Raw genomic sequence first — 17,013 nt, 5'->3', positions numbered from 1 at the left:
GAAACAGATTTGACGTATCTACAAGTCTATGTTTGATTGTCACATATATGCCAAATCCACGAAGATTATATTCTGGCGTAAAAAAGTTATTGATCGGTACCAAAACTTGAACATTAATTACATTGGAGGGTGCAACCTTGCTTAATAAAACCTCGAATCCATGAAAATCCTCTTTAGGTCTCGGAATATCGCTTTAAGTGCTCCCAGCAATGCCAAAAGAATATTTTAGTTAGATTATATTTACACACGTTTCAGTCGTAAGGTGTAAAAAATTACATATAAGTTTAATAATATAATACACACATCTCTATGATATACTAGATTTTTCAAATCTGTTTTGATTTTATAATTATTTTGGCTTTGCGTCAAAATACTTGACTATAGCTGATATAGACGTTTATATATTTTCATTTGTGAAATTAGAATGTATGAAAAGGCATAGTTTATTTTATTAAATTTGTTTATATTATTTTAGATTAAGGTTGGTGATTCTATAATTTTTTATTTTATAAGATTTGGTTATGCACTTCTTGCTCTCATCAGATTTCCTTTTTTAGTTTTTCCCTTACTAGGGTTGTCTGGAAGAGATCGCTTGTTAGCGATAAGGCCGCCCGTTCCATCCCTTATAATTGTTATTATGTTATTTGTTTTTGAAACGAAGTGTAAATAAATAAATATAATAAATTAATGATTAACAACCGTTTGTTTAACCGGTAAGGGTAGGAGAGACTGGTTCGCCCGTCGGCTGCCACAGTCGCGAAACCCCACTGCAGCCAGAATAAGGAGTAGTGATGGAGGCACTCGTGGTGGCACCATTGCGTACAGCCAGAATAGCAGATTGAAGCAAGTTGATTTTCTTAGTCGTCCTTTGAAAGTTCGGTCCGTAAATGCATTGCCACCTGGGCTTATCAATAATAAACACTACATATAAAGAGTTACACGTATCAACCAACGACAAGTATTGATTAAGGTGATTATCTGCTTCGAAGAATCGCGATTGGGGTTAATAAATAATATTTATCGAGTTCAAAGGCTTTTTCTTCTTAGAATTGGTTGGGGGACACTTTACGTACATTAGACCTGTTGTCTGTAATCCTAGAGTATATACATTTAATGTGTGAATTAATTTTAATAAGGCTGAAACTCCTCACTACACTGCTGTATAAGGTACGGAATATCGAGTAAACCAGCTCTGAAGTGCTAAGTAAAAAAAATTAATTATATTTTACCAATACTAGCGTTTTATATTTTTATAAACCGATACTACTACGGAACGGGACGAGCTGTTTAATGCCCCACTTTGTTTGCATATGTAAACAACGACCTGCCTTGCAATTCTGTAACTCACTATTCGAACTCATACAGCGGTTTTCACAGCGGCGGTAACGCTCAAATCAGTCGTGAGGCAGTCAATTTATGATTTAGCATTCTGATAAGGAGGGAGCTTGTAGTTTGTAGTAGGAGCGTGTAGTGTTTTACTGTTACTAGCTGTGTGAGTTCGAAAAGTGAGTTACAGAATCGCAAGGCAGAGGCGAGCCAAATTATATATGTTATATAATTGTTTATAAGCATTTTGCACAACTGATAACTACATTTATGTAGGGTTATCGTTATGTCAATGCCTTATTGTGTCTGATAAAGTTATCAGCTATTTTTGTTAGTATGCGTGTACGCAATTTTGTTGCAAAACATATATGATGCATTGTTCCTATCTCGACATGTTGATTTAACGTCGTGATAAAAAAGAAAACTTTTACACACTTTGAAGTGTTTGAAGTTAAATTAAAACTATTTAAAGTATAGGTAAGGTCACTCATTGTTATTGATATTTAAATATGTAAATTAAAACATTAAATCATACGGCTTTGAAGGGGACATTGAACAATTTTATTAATAGATCGATTACCGCAATAAAGCTTTGCATACATTAGGTTGCAAGGTTGCATATAGCTCGTATTGAGTACTTCCTTGTAAAGCTTGAATAAGCTTAAGCTTAACTAGCTTGTACCTGCTGGTTCAGGTACTGCTACAGTGTATAACAGGACTCCTTTGTGATAGCAATATCGATTTCCAATGATTGACAAATGATTAGATTTTGTCGGTAGATGTGACAATTATTGCATTGCACTTTATTCTGACGGTTTTCTGTAACTACTGCGAGATCACGATTTTAATTAATAAGTTTTTGTATATGGGATAGCGACATGAGTGCTACGAACGAACTATATTGAAATTGCGTGCGTCAGTAAGACAGCAAAAAAGTCCAATAATTATAATGACAAAACCTATTTCGATATAGTTCTTCCAATATTCCCATATCCCTCCTTTCTGAAGCGCGTTTTTCTGGCTTGGTCTTTTTGGCCAAAAGTCACCGATATCCAGATTGAGCTTTCTGATAAACGAGCTAGGTCTAGGATATCCATAGTTACTCCCATCAATGACATCCCACTTTGAGATCAATTTCCTTTTGTTTTTATATTTTATTTTCTCTTCGGGTTTGATATGTTTATCTATAAGTGCTTGTCACATTAAATCTTGTATTTTATTTTTATTTGTTGGCACGCTTTTGTAAATAAAATAAAATTAGATTATGGCTAATTGTCGTAAAATCGTTAATAAACTGTGAGGTAATATTTTATTCTCGACTATAATTCATGTTATAAATCGTAAGCTGTTCCTTGTCCATCAGAAAGAATGGTTTACAATAAAACTTTTATAAGACCTATGTGCCTTATGTATTGTAAAATAAAATAAAAATAAAATATCTTTATTATGGAACATAAGATACATGTATCACTTATTCCACGTCATTAAATTTGAATCTGTAGGCATCCCTACTCATCGGCAAAGAAGTCAGAGGGTGTGGCCGAGAGAAAAAGCCGGCGTGAAGAACTCTTAAATAGCAAATCATCAAACAACACTTATTTTAAAACTTATTTATTATGTATTGTTTACAGTATTCATAGTACTATAATAATACAAAATTTGCCGCTAATAGCGTATAAATACACTATAGATTTTCCTCAAATAATTTCTGATTCAAAACATTTTTCTATCTCGAAAAAAACAGCAGTTTCCAATAATGTTATTATAATATTTTTGCACGCTGTGGTCGGGTGCATTTTTATTATAAAAGAGTCCCGCTCATAACAATCTGTTGAAACGCGGGTTATGAGAAAATATGTGGAAAGGTTTTGTAATTGACGTGTTAATTTTAGCACCGCAATGAATGTTATTATTAATTTTTAACCTAAAACAACAAAAGGTGTAAATGTAAATTCGAAAATTCACTTAATCCGCTAGAAGGTATTTTTAAATAAACTTCATTATGAGAATATAAGAAACCACATATACAAAATACTACCTATTTTGCATTGAAATTTTATATCCAAATTGTTGGTTGATGATAAAAAGATCGCGTTTGGCGCATTATTGCAACTGACATAATGTAAGAAAGTGTAAACAAAATAATTGGATGTTCCAATTAACACTTGACAAATTTTCTAGGCCGTAAAGTAGTATTTAACGTAACATTAACTTCAGATATTAGTTTTAGTATTAGATAAAATAATTAGTAAATAAATAGTTCAATGTTCGAGTTCTATATTCAAAAGACAAGTACTAGGAGTCGTTTGTAAAAACGGAAAACACGCATTGTGCACATAAACTTACTACATAAAACTGTTTACTTTGAATTCTACGTATATTCTATAGAAACGTCTCGCTCACTAAGCTCTGAACAGTCTAACAACAACAACTTTATAACCACATGGGGAAGCACTATTAATACAAGAAACATTTCATTACGAAGCCACTTCTAGACATATTGGCGTTCCAGCCAGATCAAGTTTGTGATATCGAAGCAATTAATTCACTACAGCGATCCATTGTTTACCCAGCTGTATGGGATTAGATTAAATACTTAGACGAAGAGACCCATAAGGCGAAAGCTGATTTTCGTTAGGTTCTAAGAATTGTAAAAATAGAAATATCTTACTTAGAAGACGCAATGACATTTTTTTTTAATAAAAACCGTTCCGATGTCTCGTGTGTTTTTTTTATTTAACTTAACTAAAGCCAGGACATCCAGTTATAAAATAATAAAACATTTAGATATTTAATTTAACATAGTTGATGCAAAATATACATACCTACTACATTCTTCCCACTGTAAAAGCTAGCAGTTTGTATGATATAAAAAAACGAAAAGTGTTATCAATTCTAGGTTTTAATATGTGATGCTTGACTATATAAAAACATAATTCTTATGGATATAGCTATATATATTACCTATCTGTCTGACACTCTATTATTTTCTGCTCATCATTTCCCATCGAGAGATGAGACTAAGAAAAATACTAAAGCAGTTTCGTAACCTCTCCCGCCGCGGACTCATTGGCTCAATGGTAATATTTTAAATGTAATTTTTGTAATATTTTGAATCTTAATTTCTAATTGAAGTTCAGTTGTACCCTGAACACATTTTTTAAACCCAATATTTCTTATTTATTCTACGGGCGATTCTCCAATTTTATGGACACCTTTATGATCGTCAATCGATTTATATAAAATATTCTTAATATATACTACTTATTAGCAAATACGTCGATTTTGCAAACAACTTGTTACAACGAGTTTAAAGTAAGTTAAACATCGTTATTTACCCATTACTCATGAGTTAGTGTTCCTTGACCTACATCAATCACTTTATTTATGTTTTATACTTTGGTACAAAGGAATTACTTAGAAGCAATAAATAACATATCAAGAATCATGTATTTATCATTTGATCATATTTATCGTTACGTACGCAAAGTCCCGTAATCATATAGAATGGCAGATGTAAATTCTTGCGTGTGGGCTTCATTGAAAGAAAGCAGGAACCTGCTATAAAATTATCCACCGGGACTCGAACCCAGGTCAGACGGGTTGAACGAGAATTGCGGTCGCAGGTTGATATACAAAGTATGTTTTTCATACTAAAAGATACTATTTTATTGATAACGTCAAAAAACTTTTTGGTCTAAGTACCTACTAGTAAAGGATACAGAGCATGTCGAAAGAACTATTAAAAGTCGCACGGGTCAGCCTTTGAGGTCGCTGGTGCAAATATTTGTTTAAACATCGACGAACCGGTTCTCTTACCAAACCACCAAGAGAAAATGATTTTTGCGAAAGTTCTCGAAGTATACTTCGAATATATACACTTAATATCAAAACAAAAAACTTACTAAAAGAACTCAGAATTGTATTTGACCACTCTATTGGTTACGGGCAGACATTCAAATATCTAGAGAGCTTTAACTATAAAAACAAACATTAAAAAACGTGAGAAATATAACAAAATTTATAAACATTCGTGAAACAAGTTGCCATTATCTAGTGGCACTAATGACATTGAATGAATGGGTCGTAACTGACATAACAATACAACTAACGATAAAACCAAGTTAGTATAAGTAGTTTTCCATGTTCTAAGCACCCGTCTCGACTGCGGCTAAACTAACATCTTTCTCAACTACAAATTCTTTTTGTCCTTCACATCTACTCAATCGCGATGTTCGAACAATTGAAACAACGTTTCTCATCGGCAGTACAAGCTATTGTCAGACAGTTTTAATAAAAATGTCGTCCCTGAAACGGCGAACCTCATCAAAATCGCATCAAAATACCCCACCCTCGCGAGTCGCACTGCGTTAAAGAATTTTTACACCCATTTGAATGTAAATTCTAGTACATTTTCGTCGTAAAGAGATGGGATAGTTCGTTCTACACTTCATTTTCCTCTAGGGGAATACATTTCACTATTTCTCAAGCAATAAAACGACAAGATTCCGTCTGCTTAAGCAGGTATTATGCAGGGAATTTTCATACAATTTCCACATGTAGGTGGGGATTATGTGACTGAAAAGGTCTAGTTAAATTAAAACGCTTTATAAATTCTAACAATATCGCGGAATTTTGCGACGTGTAGAATGCTTGAGACGTGATACTAATTTAGAGAAAGTATTTGGATTATGAAGGGGAATTATATTTGCTATGTTTTATTAGGATAAATATGTAAATGAAGAATGTTGTCTTTAAATTATGTTTACAACATCGAAACTGGGGTAAAACAAGCTTTTTAACATTTCTTTTTACTGTCTATTAAAAAAAATAAGCAGAAGCTTAGATTAAAACAGATAGATAGTTTTAATAATATTAGTTCGCGTTAAAGATTCACATACTATGTACCTTTAAAAAATCAAACCCCGTTTTTGTATCACACTACTCTGTGCGTATCTTTCCGTCAAATAAGATTAGTGATACACTGTAACCGCTAATTATGTTATTATAACTGAATGGTTAAATTCAAAACCTTAAGTTCACACATCGACATTTATGAAGCCACACTGTCAGAGTAATAAATGCTTCAGATTTACATAAACCACAATCCTTTGACAGTCGAATACTGATGAGGTGCGGACAAGTTACACGCAAGAGTGATGGCGATGATTGTAGAAATCGTCATTTCTCCAGACTGCACAATATTCTATTTGAATAATAAGATGTAACAGTAAGGGGTTACTTAGGACGGGCGATTAGGAATCGAAACAAAAATGCTGCTGCTGAGTTTCCGTTCTTCTCAGACAAGGCCTCCTGGTAGTTTTGCGAACGGATGGCGTAGTTCTGCTCTTTCGTGAATTATGTAAACGTTGTTGACATTCATAAGCATGCTCTAAGAAGCATCTAAATTGAATAAACGTATTTTGATTTTGATTTTTTTTGAACAATAACAACTTAATTTTTAGCGTTCAGATATGGCAGAAAATTTAATTTTACTAACACTAAATGCATTGCCAAAGAGAACATTGAGCTCCGACAACAGCAAACATGAAACGGAACGTTACGTCAGGATATAAATGTATCGAGCACCGCAAATATCAACCACTCGCAGACTTATTGTTTGAAATAGCTGGTGAAAAATTACTTCTCGCGTGTCCCCGAATATAGCAACGTCTGCAGCTTGCTTACCGTTTTATTTATTTGCGACTTCTTAGACGGTTGCCTTGCCTTTTTCAATTCTCATCTGTTGAACAAATAGCATTTATAATAATGAAACTCCTCCATCTACAAGCGTCTGAACTCTAGTATTTCGCCAATATCGCATTCGATATCTTATTGTGGCTAATTGGATTTGTGGCTAGGTTTCTCATTTTACATGGCCTTTTCCTACGAGGGTTCTTTGTATTTAATTTTTATTTGTGCGGTACTTACCCGTGCCGACGACTACGGAATATAATAGGAAACTTTTCATTTGCCTAATTAAAAATAAGCCAACAATCTGGATTTATTAAAGTTGTTCAACATTAACGTCGGCGACGTTTTATATTAAAAGCTCATTTAAAACAGTCTCAGTAAAGATAGCAAAGACAATGGAAAACGAAGGCTGTTTGTGTGGTGACTGGTGAGTAACTCCCAGCTGTTTATTTTGAGGAAACAAAAGCCTTGTGCACATAATATTAAACATTTACATATATATTTGTATAGGTTTGCTAAAGACGAGAGTTTAAACTTTGCTGAAAATTATTTATCTTTTCTAATAGAACTTCGATTCGGCAACTTTAAACCGGGTTCGTTTCGCGTAACACTATTTACGTTACTTCTCATAGAAGTTCTTCACGCGTCTATTTGATTGAATTACAAATTAAATCCGAGTCTTACAAATTTAAATCTTCAAAAACTATATCCCCAAGCATACATATTGCCACATCGTAACCATTTCACAGGCTGCCAAGTTTCTCCTCTATGTAAATTTAAGTAGGCGTAATTAGAGGAAGTAACTATCGTCTACTCTCGGTAAATGGCAGTCTGCTCCTGTTAACTGACTGTGGACGGAACTAAGTAATCCCCTCCTCCATTTCTACTGTAGCAGTTACATCAGACATAAGAACATAAATACGAGAAGTCATCAAGACGATTTTATGTTTCAGTTTTACTGGCAATGTTCTGTAGCGTGGTAAATGCGACGATTGCAAGATAAATCGTGATCGGATTAAGTAAATAAAGTCCTCTTTAAAGTGCTCATCAATCTTGCAATTCTGTTGTGTACACATTAATGTGTGTAAGTTGGAAGAGCTCTCAGGTCGTTGCCCGCGCCCTTTAACCTTAACTTTCTTCATCTTAACAATTAAATTGTCACTCATTAGTCTTGAGACAACTTTGTTCGCACTTTATAAATGTATTATAACACTTACAATGTGTTACGTATACAATTTGTTTTAGCATCAATCATAGTTGTGCCGTTCTAGACGAATCAATCATGTCCTATACAGACGGTTCCATGAAATCGTTATTTGTCATCACTTGTATTGTCGACAGACGCGAACCTCTTTCTGTTTACATATCCATGATAGTGTATCATTGACATGAATGTCAATCGAAATAGCAGGCTCACATTAAACTTGGGAAGTTATCAGCGCCGTGGCCGGATGGTTGCCCCCGCTTCGTCTCTTGGCAAACTGCACTGTTCCATACGGCAAATCATATTGAGTTTGCGTAGGTCATTGCACTTGCTGGGTCGTTTTATGTGTTCCTGGTGTCACGAGGTATCTATTAATAGGGTTATAGGAATGTTAACATCGAGCACAGTGGAATGTGCAACTTGTATATTATGCATCCTGCATTACATGTCTAGACAACATGTTACCGATCAACTCGTGTAACGGCGAAAATCATCGTCGACCAACAATAGACACGCGATGTAACCAATATTGCGTAAATGAAAATCTTTCAGGGGTGCACAGTAATATGTTTAATTGAGTTTCGAGTGCAGTAACTTGTTAAAGTTTCATTATTATTCGCGCTCACAAATTGTTCGTACGTGAACAAATTGAACTTCACAATCGATCTCTGTGGCGCTCGTGAGCCTTTGTTTGAGTTCGACTCCGAATTCAGCGTAATTGCCTTTCAGCCTTTCATTATTCAACTTTATGCAGTCATTTACTTGGGTTATTACGAAGGGAGAGTTGTGTGGTAAGTGTCGTGGGTGTATGCATTAATCGTAATATGTTAATGTGGGGATATGAAATATTGAAACAGCGAGCGAGCTAAGCGCGAAGAGCATGACTCCGCTATTACATTGTTTTCTATTGCGATACCATTTTATGGTTGGTAACCGCACATTTCTTCCTATTTCCTTAAACATATAGATTTAAATTATCTTTGGTTTCTCGTTTAAAGCAAATCACGGAACAAACAGCAATTTATTTAATAATACATATTGCAAAATGGATAACAAGTCAGTTATCTATAATTATATAAAGGCATTTATTTTTATCTGCTTAGAACTGTAATATAACATTTCATGTAATTTAGTAATTTACTAGAAAATAATGATTGCATGCCAAGTGCACCCCTTCTGGGGTTTCGGCTTACGGTCATCAACAAATAAATAAATAATGCATTGTAAATACAATTATCTTTATATATATATATAAATGAATTGCTGTTCGTTAAGGCCGATTTACATTATCTTAGTGTTTAGGAGAGTGCTTTAGGATAGTACTTTCGTTGAAACATGTAAACGCTACTTGCTTTAGTAAACGCTACGCTAAAGAACTTGCCTTTCAACTTGTACTAAAATACTCTCCTAAACACTAAGATAATGTAAATCGGCCCTTAGTCCCCCTAAAACTCGAGAACGGCTGGACCGATTTGGCTAATTATGTACTTAAAATATTTGTGACAGATCAGGGGTTTAAACGGTGGGACGTAAATAACAATTAAAGAAAAATATTAACAACGACAATTGAATTTTCCAATAAAAACTGTTCTTAGTTGGGAAATTGGAGGTCTTTTTAGAAATTGTCAATGGTTGTAATTTATTTTTAGATTATTTCAGAAATAATAATATGTAGTCTGCTGTATGAGGTCTGATCTTTTTGGTCTGTTTTAAAAGTTTTGACACAAATATAAGTTCACGGGGTCATCTTGTAGAAAATATAAATTTACTGCTTAATATTGAAATTGTACACATAAATGGAATATTAATGAAATGTATGACTTGTTACAGATTGAAGACGAAGGTAACCATGGCAACGATGACACAAGGCTTTTCATCTTGTCCACGCTAGCTGGGCAGCACAAACCTAAGGTGTCTTGTGCCCTCTGCAAAGAGACTTTGCACGTGTTTGACCGGTACCCCTTGGTCGATGGAACTTTCTTCCTTAGTCCACGACAGCATACCAGCAGCGCTGTAGAGGTAAGCATTTATACATAAAGAAAAAGAAATAAAACATCAATATCCATCAATTATTATATTAACGACTAAATTATTTAGTGCAAATATATACACAAATATAGTAGGAAATGTAAAGAAAACACTTTTTTACCGGATTGAAGTTATGTATTATAAACTTATAATTATTTTACATAATTAATTTTTTTCCGACGTTTCGCGTGCTTTACAGCGTGCTTGGTCACGGTGACTGAAGACAAAAGGTGTTGAATGTCAAAAAGTATCACCGGTAAAAAGTGTTTTGTTATGTTAATAAAAGACAATACTATAGTAGGAAATAGTTCAGTATCCTTTCCTCTTTATATATAAAACTGAAGATATAACTTCATCTATCACTATGTAAGCTACACAAACACCATACACAACATACAAATATTATCTTATAAACACAATCTTAACAAAAATAATTGAATAATTTTAAATCAAATTAAGATCTAATAAAACCATCTGGATTCTATAAACTTGTTTATCACACACGTACATCAATAAACCATTTTAATTAAGGGGCGGAAGAACGCGTATAAAATTGTCGTAGATTGGAGAAAAGTAAATTCACAAAGTTAAATAAGATGTGGCAAAGTTTGTTCAAGTCTACAAAATAGCGTCCCCAGTCGCAATTCATACAAACTTCTCGACTCGGCGTTGTTTATTCAGCGAATTACAAGAACGTGTGCTCTTGGATACTTATACGTTTGTTTGACATAGGCATTAGTATACGTTCTCGGACTTACCCTCTCACAGGTAACGGATTATCCCTTTAAATATGGGAGATTAGAGGAAAAATCACTGAATTTGTAACAGCAATACTTCAATGTTTGATGACTCATTGGTCTAGTGGTTAGTACCCCTGACTACGAATCCATGGGTCCCGGGTTCGATCCCCGGCTGAGACGAAACTCGATGTGATGAGCATTTGGTGTTGTGCTTAGGTCTTGGGTGTTTAAATATGTATTTATATGTCTATCTATCTATAATATGTATGTATATCCGTTGCCTAGTACCCATAACACAAGCTTCACCAGCTTAGCATGGGACTAGGTCAATTGGTGTGAATTGTCTTTAAAAAAAAAATGTATTGGTAGATTAAAAATTACAATAATTAATGCCCGATTTGTTTATTTATGGAACTTTTGTGGAGTAAAATATCTTCTTATGAGGATTTTTTAACTCTATAAATGGCTCTATACAGCTAAATAACCAAAATACATATGATCTTTTGTAAAATTTACATACAATTTATTACAAAGTTATGGGAATACTAAAGTAGCACAGATAATCAAAATCATATTAATATGCTTTTGTAAAAGATCAGGAAAAAGATTTAGAATGCTACTTTATACCAGTTATTAAATATCAGTTTTCGTTCTCAGGTGAAAGTGGAAGGTCGAACGCAGTACCTGACCTGCGTCTGCATGGGCTGTCTGGAGAGATGTGACCCCGAGCGCACTATTCGCTGCCGTTTTTGTGGACAAAAGTGGGACGGCTCCTCACTGGTACTCGGCACCATGTACTCCTATGACATATTCATGGCCACGCCGTGCTGCGCTGAACGATTGAAGGTATTGGTCATTTGTTTTTTTTTTTTTAATTATATAGGTCTATTCTTAATAACCATTGCGAATGCAGGTGAATAACAACATTACCTATAGCTTAAAACGAAGTTGTTTAAAATATATGCTATTTTATGTGAAGATATTTTGTTTTTTTACACAATATATTAATATTGTATTGTTCAACAGTGCAACAACTGCTACAAGCCACTTCTGCACCCGAACCAGCGCCTGAACTACTCCGACTACTCTCACCCGGTGACGTGCCCGCACTGCCGCGTGCTAGACACGCACTTCGTCAAGCCGCTGACCTACTGCTTCACAAAACGGGTTTTCCCGCTATTCCAGCAGTGGCCATAACAAACGGCGGTGCCGGGGCCCAGCCCCGGCACCCCCCCGGACACTTGGGGCCTCGCGCCGTCGCCCCCGCGACGCGCTTCGCCCCCGGCCCTGCGCCCCGTCATTAACACTAGCATGGCGTCCCGAACTACCGACACAGAAGAGACCAAGTTCCCACCTCCGACCATCTCCAGCATTACAGAATCACTTTCCTTTCTCGGCCTCAGCCCGGAGACGCTGGCGATGAGTCTTGGTGAATCCCTCGCTGAACGATACCTCGCTACTCTGAGACCGAAGCCCATAGAACGGCCGGCACTCAGCTGTGTACCGCGGCGTCTACCGACCAACGAAGCTTCGAACATGCAGCTGTTCTCCAATGACTTCATTAACTATCTCAACCAAATCGCTTAAACGTGTGACGTGTGACGAATTATGAACATTACCCTCATACGAGGCTAGGAATAATTTTTGTTAAATTAAGTTGGTATTATTGAAAGTAATTTTATGTATCGGTTTAGATCATACTATTGATTTTATTTTAATTTTATTCTGAACTTTGTTGATTAAAATAGATAGATGTTGAGTTTTGTCGAAAGTATTTAGCAGTAGAGTGACACCAGAAATTGCATTTTTGTTTTCGGTTTATCCTCAAATATTTTCCTTCTGAAGGGCAGATTTTTTTAAATTATTAATTCTTCGATTTCAGTGATACTGATACGGTAGCCCTATCTAATAGGGCAGTCTGTGTGGTGTGTTATTTAGTTCAATTTAGTTTATTAGTTATGTTTTATTTTAGCAAAATTTTTAACTTTAACTTAAGTGTTATACCATATTTTCGTAGGTTTATTGCAGTTTTTTTTCTCCCACCACAACGGCAATTTCACCCGAGGGAGGTCTCGTAAACGCCGTCTTAGGTTATTTTTAATAACATTCATTCACCTGTCACTTAATTATCGGTAGGGGTTTTAATCGTAAGTGATTGCTGTGTCACCAATAATATGATTAGCTTGTCTGTGTACGAGTATTTATAAGGTTTACTGTATTCGAGTTGTTTTTGTTTGAAACTTCAGTAATTAGCGGATGATAAAAATATAAAGTATTTATTTGGAATCGTGCCATATCAAATAAAAACGAGTTTCGATGTTCGCATCAATTTATTGGATAGGACCGCTGCTCACTGAAGTTTACAAGTCTTTTTGTTATCTTTAAATACGTTAAGTTTAGGTTAAGGATTTTCTAATAATTATCATGAATGTCTATTTATTTAAGGGTAGCGCTGCAACGTATAAGCGTTTAAGTGATGCACATTTACTCATTTAAAATTAAAAAATTAGATAAGTTTTTGATACATTTGATACTTACTCGCAAAGTGATTAAAAGTGATAAATTTTATAGTTGTAGAAGCGTGTTCTTGTTTATTGAATTAAAGTGGTGCGGATAGGTAGACGTATAAACTGTTAATAAAGAAATGTCGGTGGACTCCGTTCGCTCTGTAGGCAATAATTCTATAAAGACTTAACATTTTTATAGGTAATTTTTGCATTCTTCTAAAGTGAACTGCCATTTAGAATCTTCTGGTCTATGCACATGTGGTACTAAAAACTCAAAGGCAATAGATGTATTTTTGAGAAATAAATTTAGTGACGACTGGATTTCATATTTTCGCATTTTTATACTCAAATATAATTTTAATAATCGCATGTGCATTGTCCTTTTTAGTAAAGTAAAATTGAACTATGTTTAACTAAGATGTTACTGTGTAATTCGATGAATAATTTTCAGTACTAAGGATATGTGGCGTTGAACACCTCACGCAAAGTCATGAATTGCATGTACTGAATATTCATCGACCTATACTTGTTCGAGTTTTCATCATCGACATTCATCACCACTATCATCCGCATCACTGCACTTTCATTCATCATCCTTGTCATCTGGCACGGTTTGATTGGACTACGGAATAGCTTTTTAATTCATTGATATAAGGAATATTTATTTTGATTAACCATCGTAGAGAAGAAGTTCTTCTTCGTTAATATTAATGAATCATAATAGCCATTCCGTTGAGTGTGTTTGTATCTTCAAAGTTTTTTTGTTTCTACCCGCTTTAAAATTAAAAAATATATCTTAAAATAGTACGGAACATATGTAAATAATGCCGTAAACATGCAGATGCTTAAAAAGTGTTTATTGAGATATATTATTGCGTATTTCTAGATTAGCCATAATCGATAGTACATAATACAACAATATCAAAAAATCCCTAATAATTTTAAACATCGTGCTATTGTAATGCCACGCCATATGTTAAACAATTTTAAGTTTATCAAAGTTTGCTCGTATATAGAAATATATTTAAAAGTTTATACATTTATATAAATGTATATGTAATCGATAAAATATTTGAAAAAAAGTAAAAAAAAATTAAACGAGCTGTTGTTGGTATATTTAGGAAAAATATTAAAAATGAACCAGATCATCTGATGGTGGCCATGTACAAATGATAGTGGAATGGCATTACAGTGCGCGGATCTAGAGAAAATGACACAAATTATAGAATCATATTGTTTAATAGTCAAATACAGAGCCATCTATCTATCTTAGATTATATAGAACATATAACGATGACTCGTGTCACACCCTTTCCGGTACAAATTCAAATATTTTAACATAGATTATCCATTTATATTGAAAGTCCCCGAAGAAATTTTTTATTTAAACATACGTTTGACAAGATACCTCTTTAGATTTACTAGAAAATTTTATAAACACCATTGACCATTATAAAGGTATCCTCACCAATACCTCTTTTAGGAGTTAACGTATGAAACAAAGTTAATAAATTATATTTATTTTATTCCCTTGTTAAAGTTATCAGTTCTCAAAATTTTGTTCCTACATAGTACTTATCGGTGTAGTTTTCTTCTACCTTTGAGGTTATTCTATAATATATTAATACTTGCAAGGTTGTATGGAGGCTCACTAAATAATAACTTTAACTTTTCCTCAGTCTAAAACTAATCGTATGTGTTTGATTATTCATATTTTAGTAAGTTATTGGTTCAGGTTAATACACGAATGTTGCCAATTTCTTAGTTTATTTGCACATATTTGTTAAATTTTTGTAATTAATAACAATTTATTTAGACATCCACATTCGAATTTCTTCATGTTAAATTTAATGTGGTGTAATTTAGTGAATTGCTTAAAAGTACAAAGAAACAATTTGTTACTTTTGCAAATTTTATAAATTAAATCAAATGCATATTAAATGGACAGATCTAGATAATCTTTACGAAATAGTTGCTGTAAATCTTAAATAATAATATACACGCAATTGTTTCCCCTTACAATACGTGATTCGTTATAATACTTCATTTACATTGTTTTTCGTTGGTCAAATTAGGGACAAAAAATTGTTACTTATTATAAAACTATATCCTAATAATTTTTGTATATTAATTTGAATTTTATATTTACCGAAAACCTATTAAGTAGCATAGTAGCACGCAGTTAGGATCATCTGCATTATATCTAGTAGTGTCTCGTGTCAGCTTTCTAACATAAGTTCTAACCTAATTTTGGTAGTCTCTTAAATTTATCTACATTCAATTAATTGGTGTGAATGGATCGAGTGTTTGTGGTCATATTTATTCTTAAGTCATCGTCATGTTTTTCATATTATATGATAATCTCGTGCCAAGCGAGTTTTGTTATTACAATGTGTACATTCTGGTCATAGGCGCTGCGACGAAGCATCGCATTTAGGTATTTCAAATTAAGTGGTCATTCTACGTTGTCCCATTTCTAGAATGGGTTTACGCGCTTTACCCCATAAATGCTTGAAGCTCGTATCCGTAAATTAAAAACTAAAGTTCCGATGATTAAGGTTTGTCCCAAATTGTGATAGTCAAGAAGACTTGGTCCCGCATAACATTTGCTAGGTATAAGATTTGTGATAAGGAAATTGAGGAACCAGTGGTGAAATTAACTTGTAACGTGTGCACGAATGCCTTTAGAATGCATCATAACCCCGAAGAGAAATAACAGCGAACAGATAAAATTAATAAATAGGATACAGAAATCCAAATAAAATTTCGTATAATATTCTGCGTCCACTAAGCTCAAAATTATCCTGAACGCATTGGCTGATTCTAGTATACGGCTGTTATTGGTTAGTGAAAGCAAATCAACGTGTTAATTATATTTTGATACTCGATTTTCTACACTTGTAGTAAGTAACATATTAACATTTGTATTAACTTTTTTTAGGTAGGGCTTAACGTCGCGTTCCATTGCATTTATCGTTAAAATCATCCATGTCCCACGTGGTACTAAGGTATTTTGTGATCGAACTAAAGAATTTAAATTATTCTCGACATCGGTATGATATTGTAAGCGTTTGTCGGATACCCCTAAATGGTCGGAGCCAGTTTATGGAGCATGTAAATGAGGATTGCTAAATTCGGCTGCGATTTCGGAACGGCTTTGAGAATGTTGCACGAACAATTGAATTGGTGATAATCTTACGAATTGGTTAATGATAATAATTAAGTTTTTGCGTGGCAATAAGACTACGGACTTATTTATGGAGACGTGTATGAAACATCTTCCTAACAAGTCGAATATCAGAACGCAGTTACACAATCGTCTTCATAAATGCAGTCACTTGACTAGGTACGTAATGCGCTGGGTGCATCAGGGTATGAGTGTCATAATTCGTAATAACATAACTTTTGTACTTTCGTATTAATAACGAGTAATTTAGAGATAACTTTTTTTCTTATAATATGTATAAATCGTAAATTAAACATCAAGTAATATACGTTTTTTACTGAAATCGTA

The 17,013-nt window shown here is 34.1% G+C and overlaps 1 protein-coding gene across 1 annotated transcript in view; it reads left to right on the top strand.

Annotated features, from left to right (window-relative positions):
- The window catches only part of LOC125055163 (headcase protein), a 44,296-nt gene extending 32,026 nt beyond the window's left edge, over positions 1–12,270 (top strand). Inside the window, exons 3-5 of the mRNA XM_047657437.1 lie at positions 10,055–10,243; positions 11,650–11,838; positions 12,019–12,270. Of these exons, the coding sequence (XP_047513393.1) occupies positions 10,055–10,243; positions 11,650–11,838; positions 12,019–12,189 (549 nt within the window). The 3' untranslated portion in view covers positions 12,190–12,270. The remainder of the gene's footprint in view (positions 1–10,054; positions 10,244–11,649; positions 11,839–12,018) is intronic.
- Positions 12,271–17,013: the final 4,743 nt, after the last annotated feature.

Source organism: Pieris napi, chromosome 13 (genome assembly GCF_905475465.1).
Source record: "Pieris napi chromosome 13, ilPieNapi1.2, whole genome shotgun sequence".
NCBI lineage: Eukaryota > Metazoa > Arthropoda > Insecta > Lepidoptera > Pieridae > Pieris > Pieris napi.
Note: the sequence above shows the minus strand (reverse complement) of the source record. Positions and strands in the feature narration are given on the sequence as shown.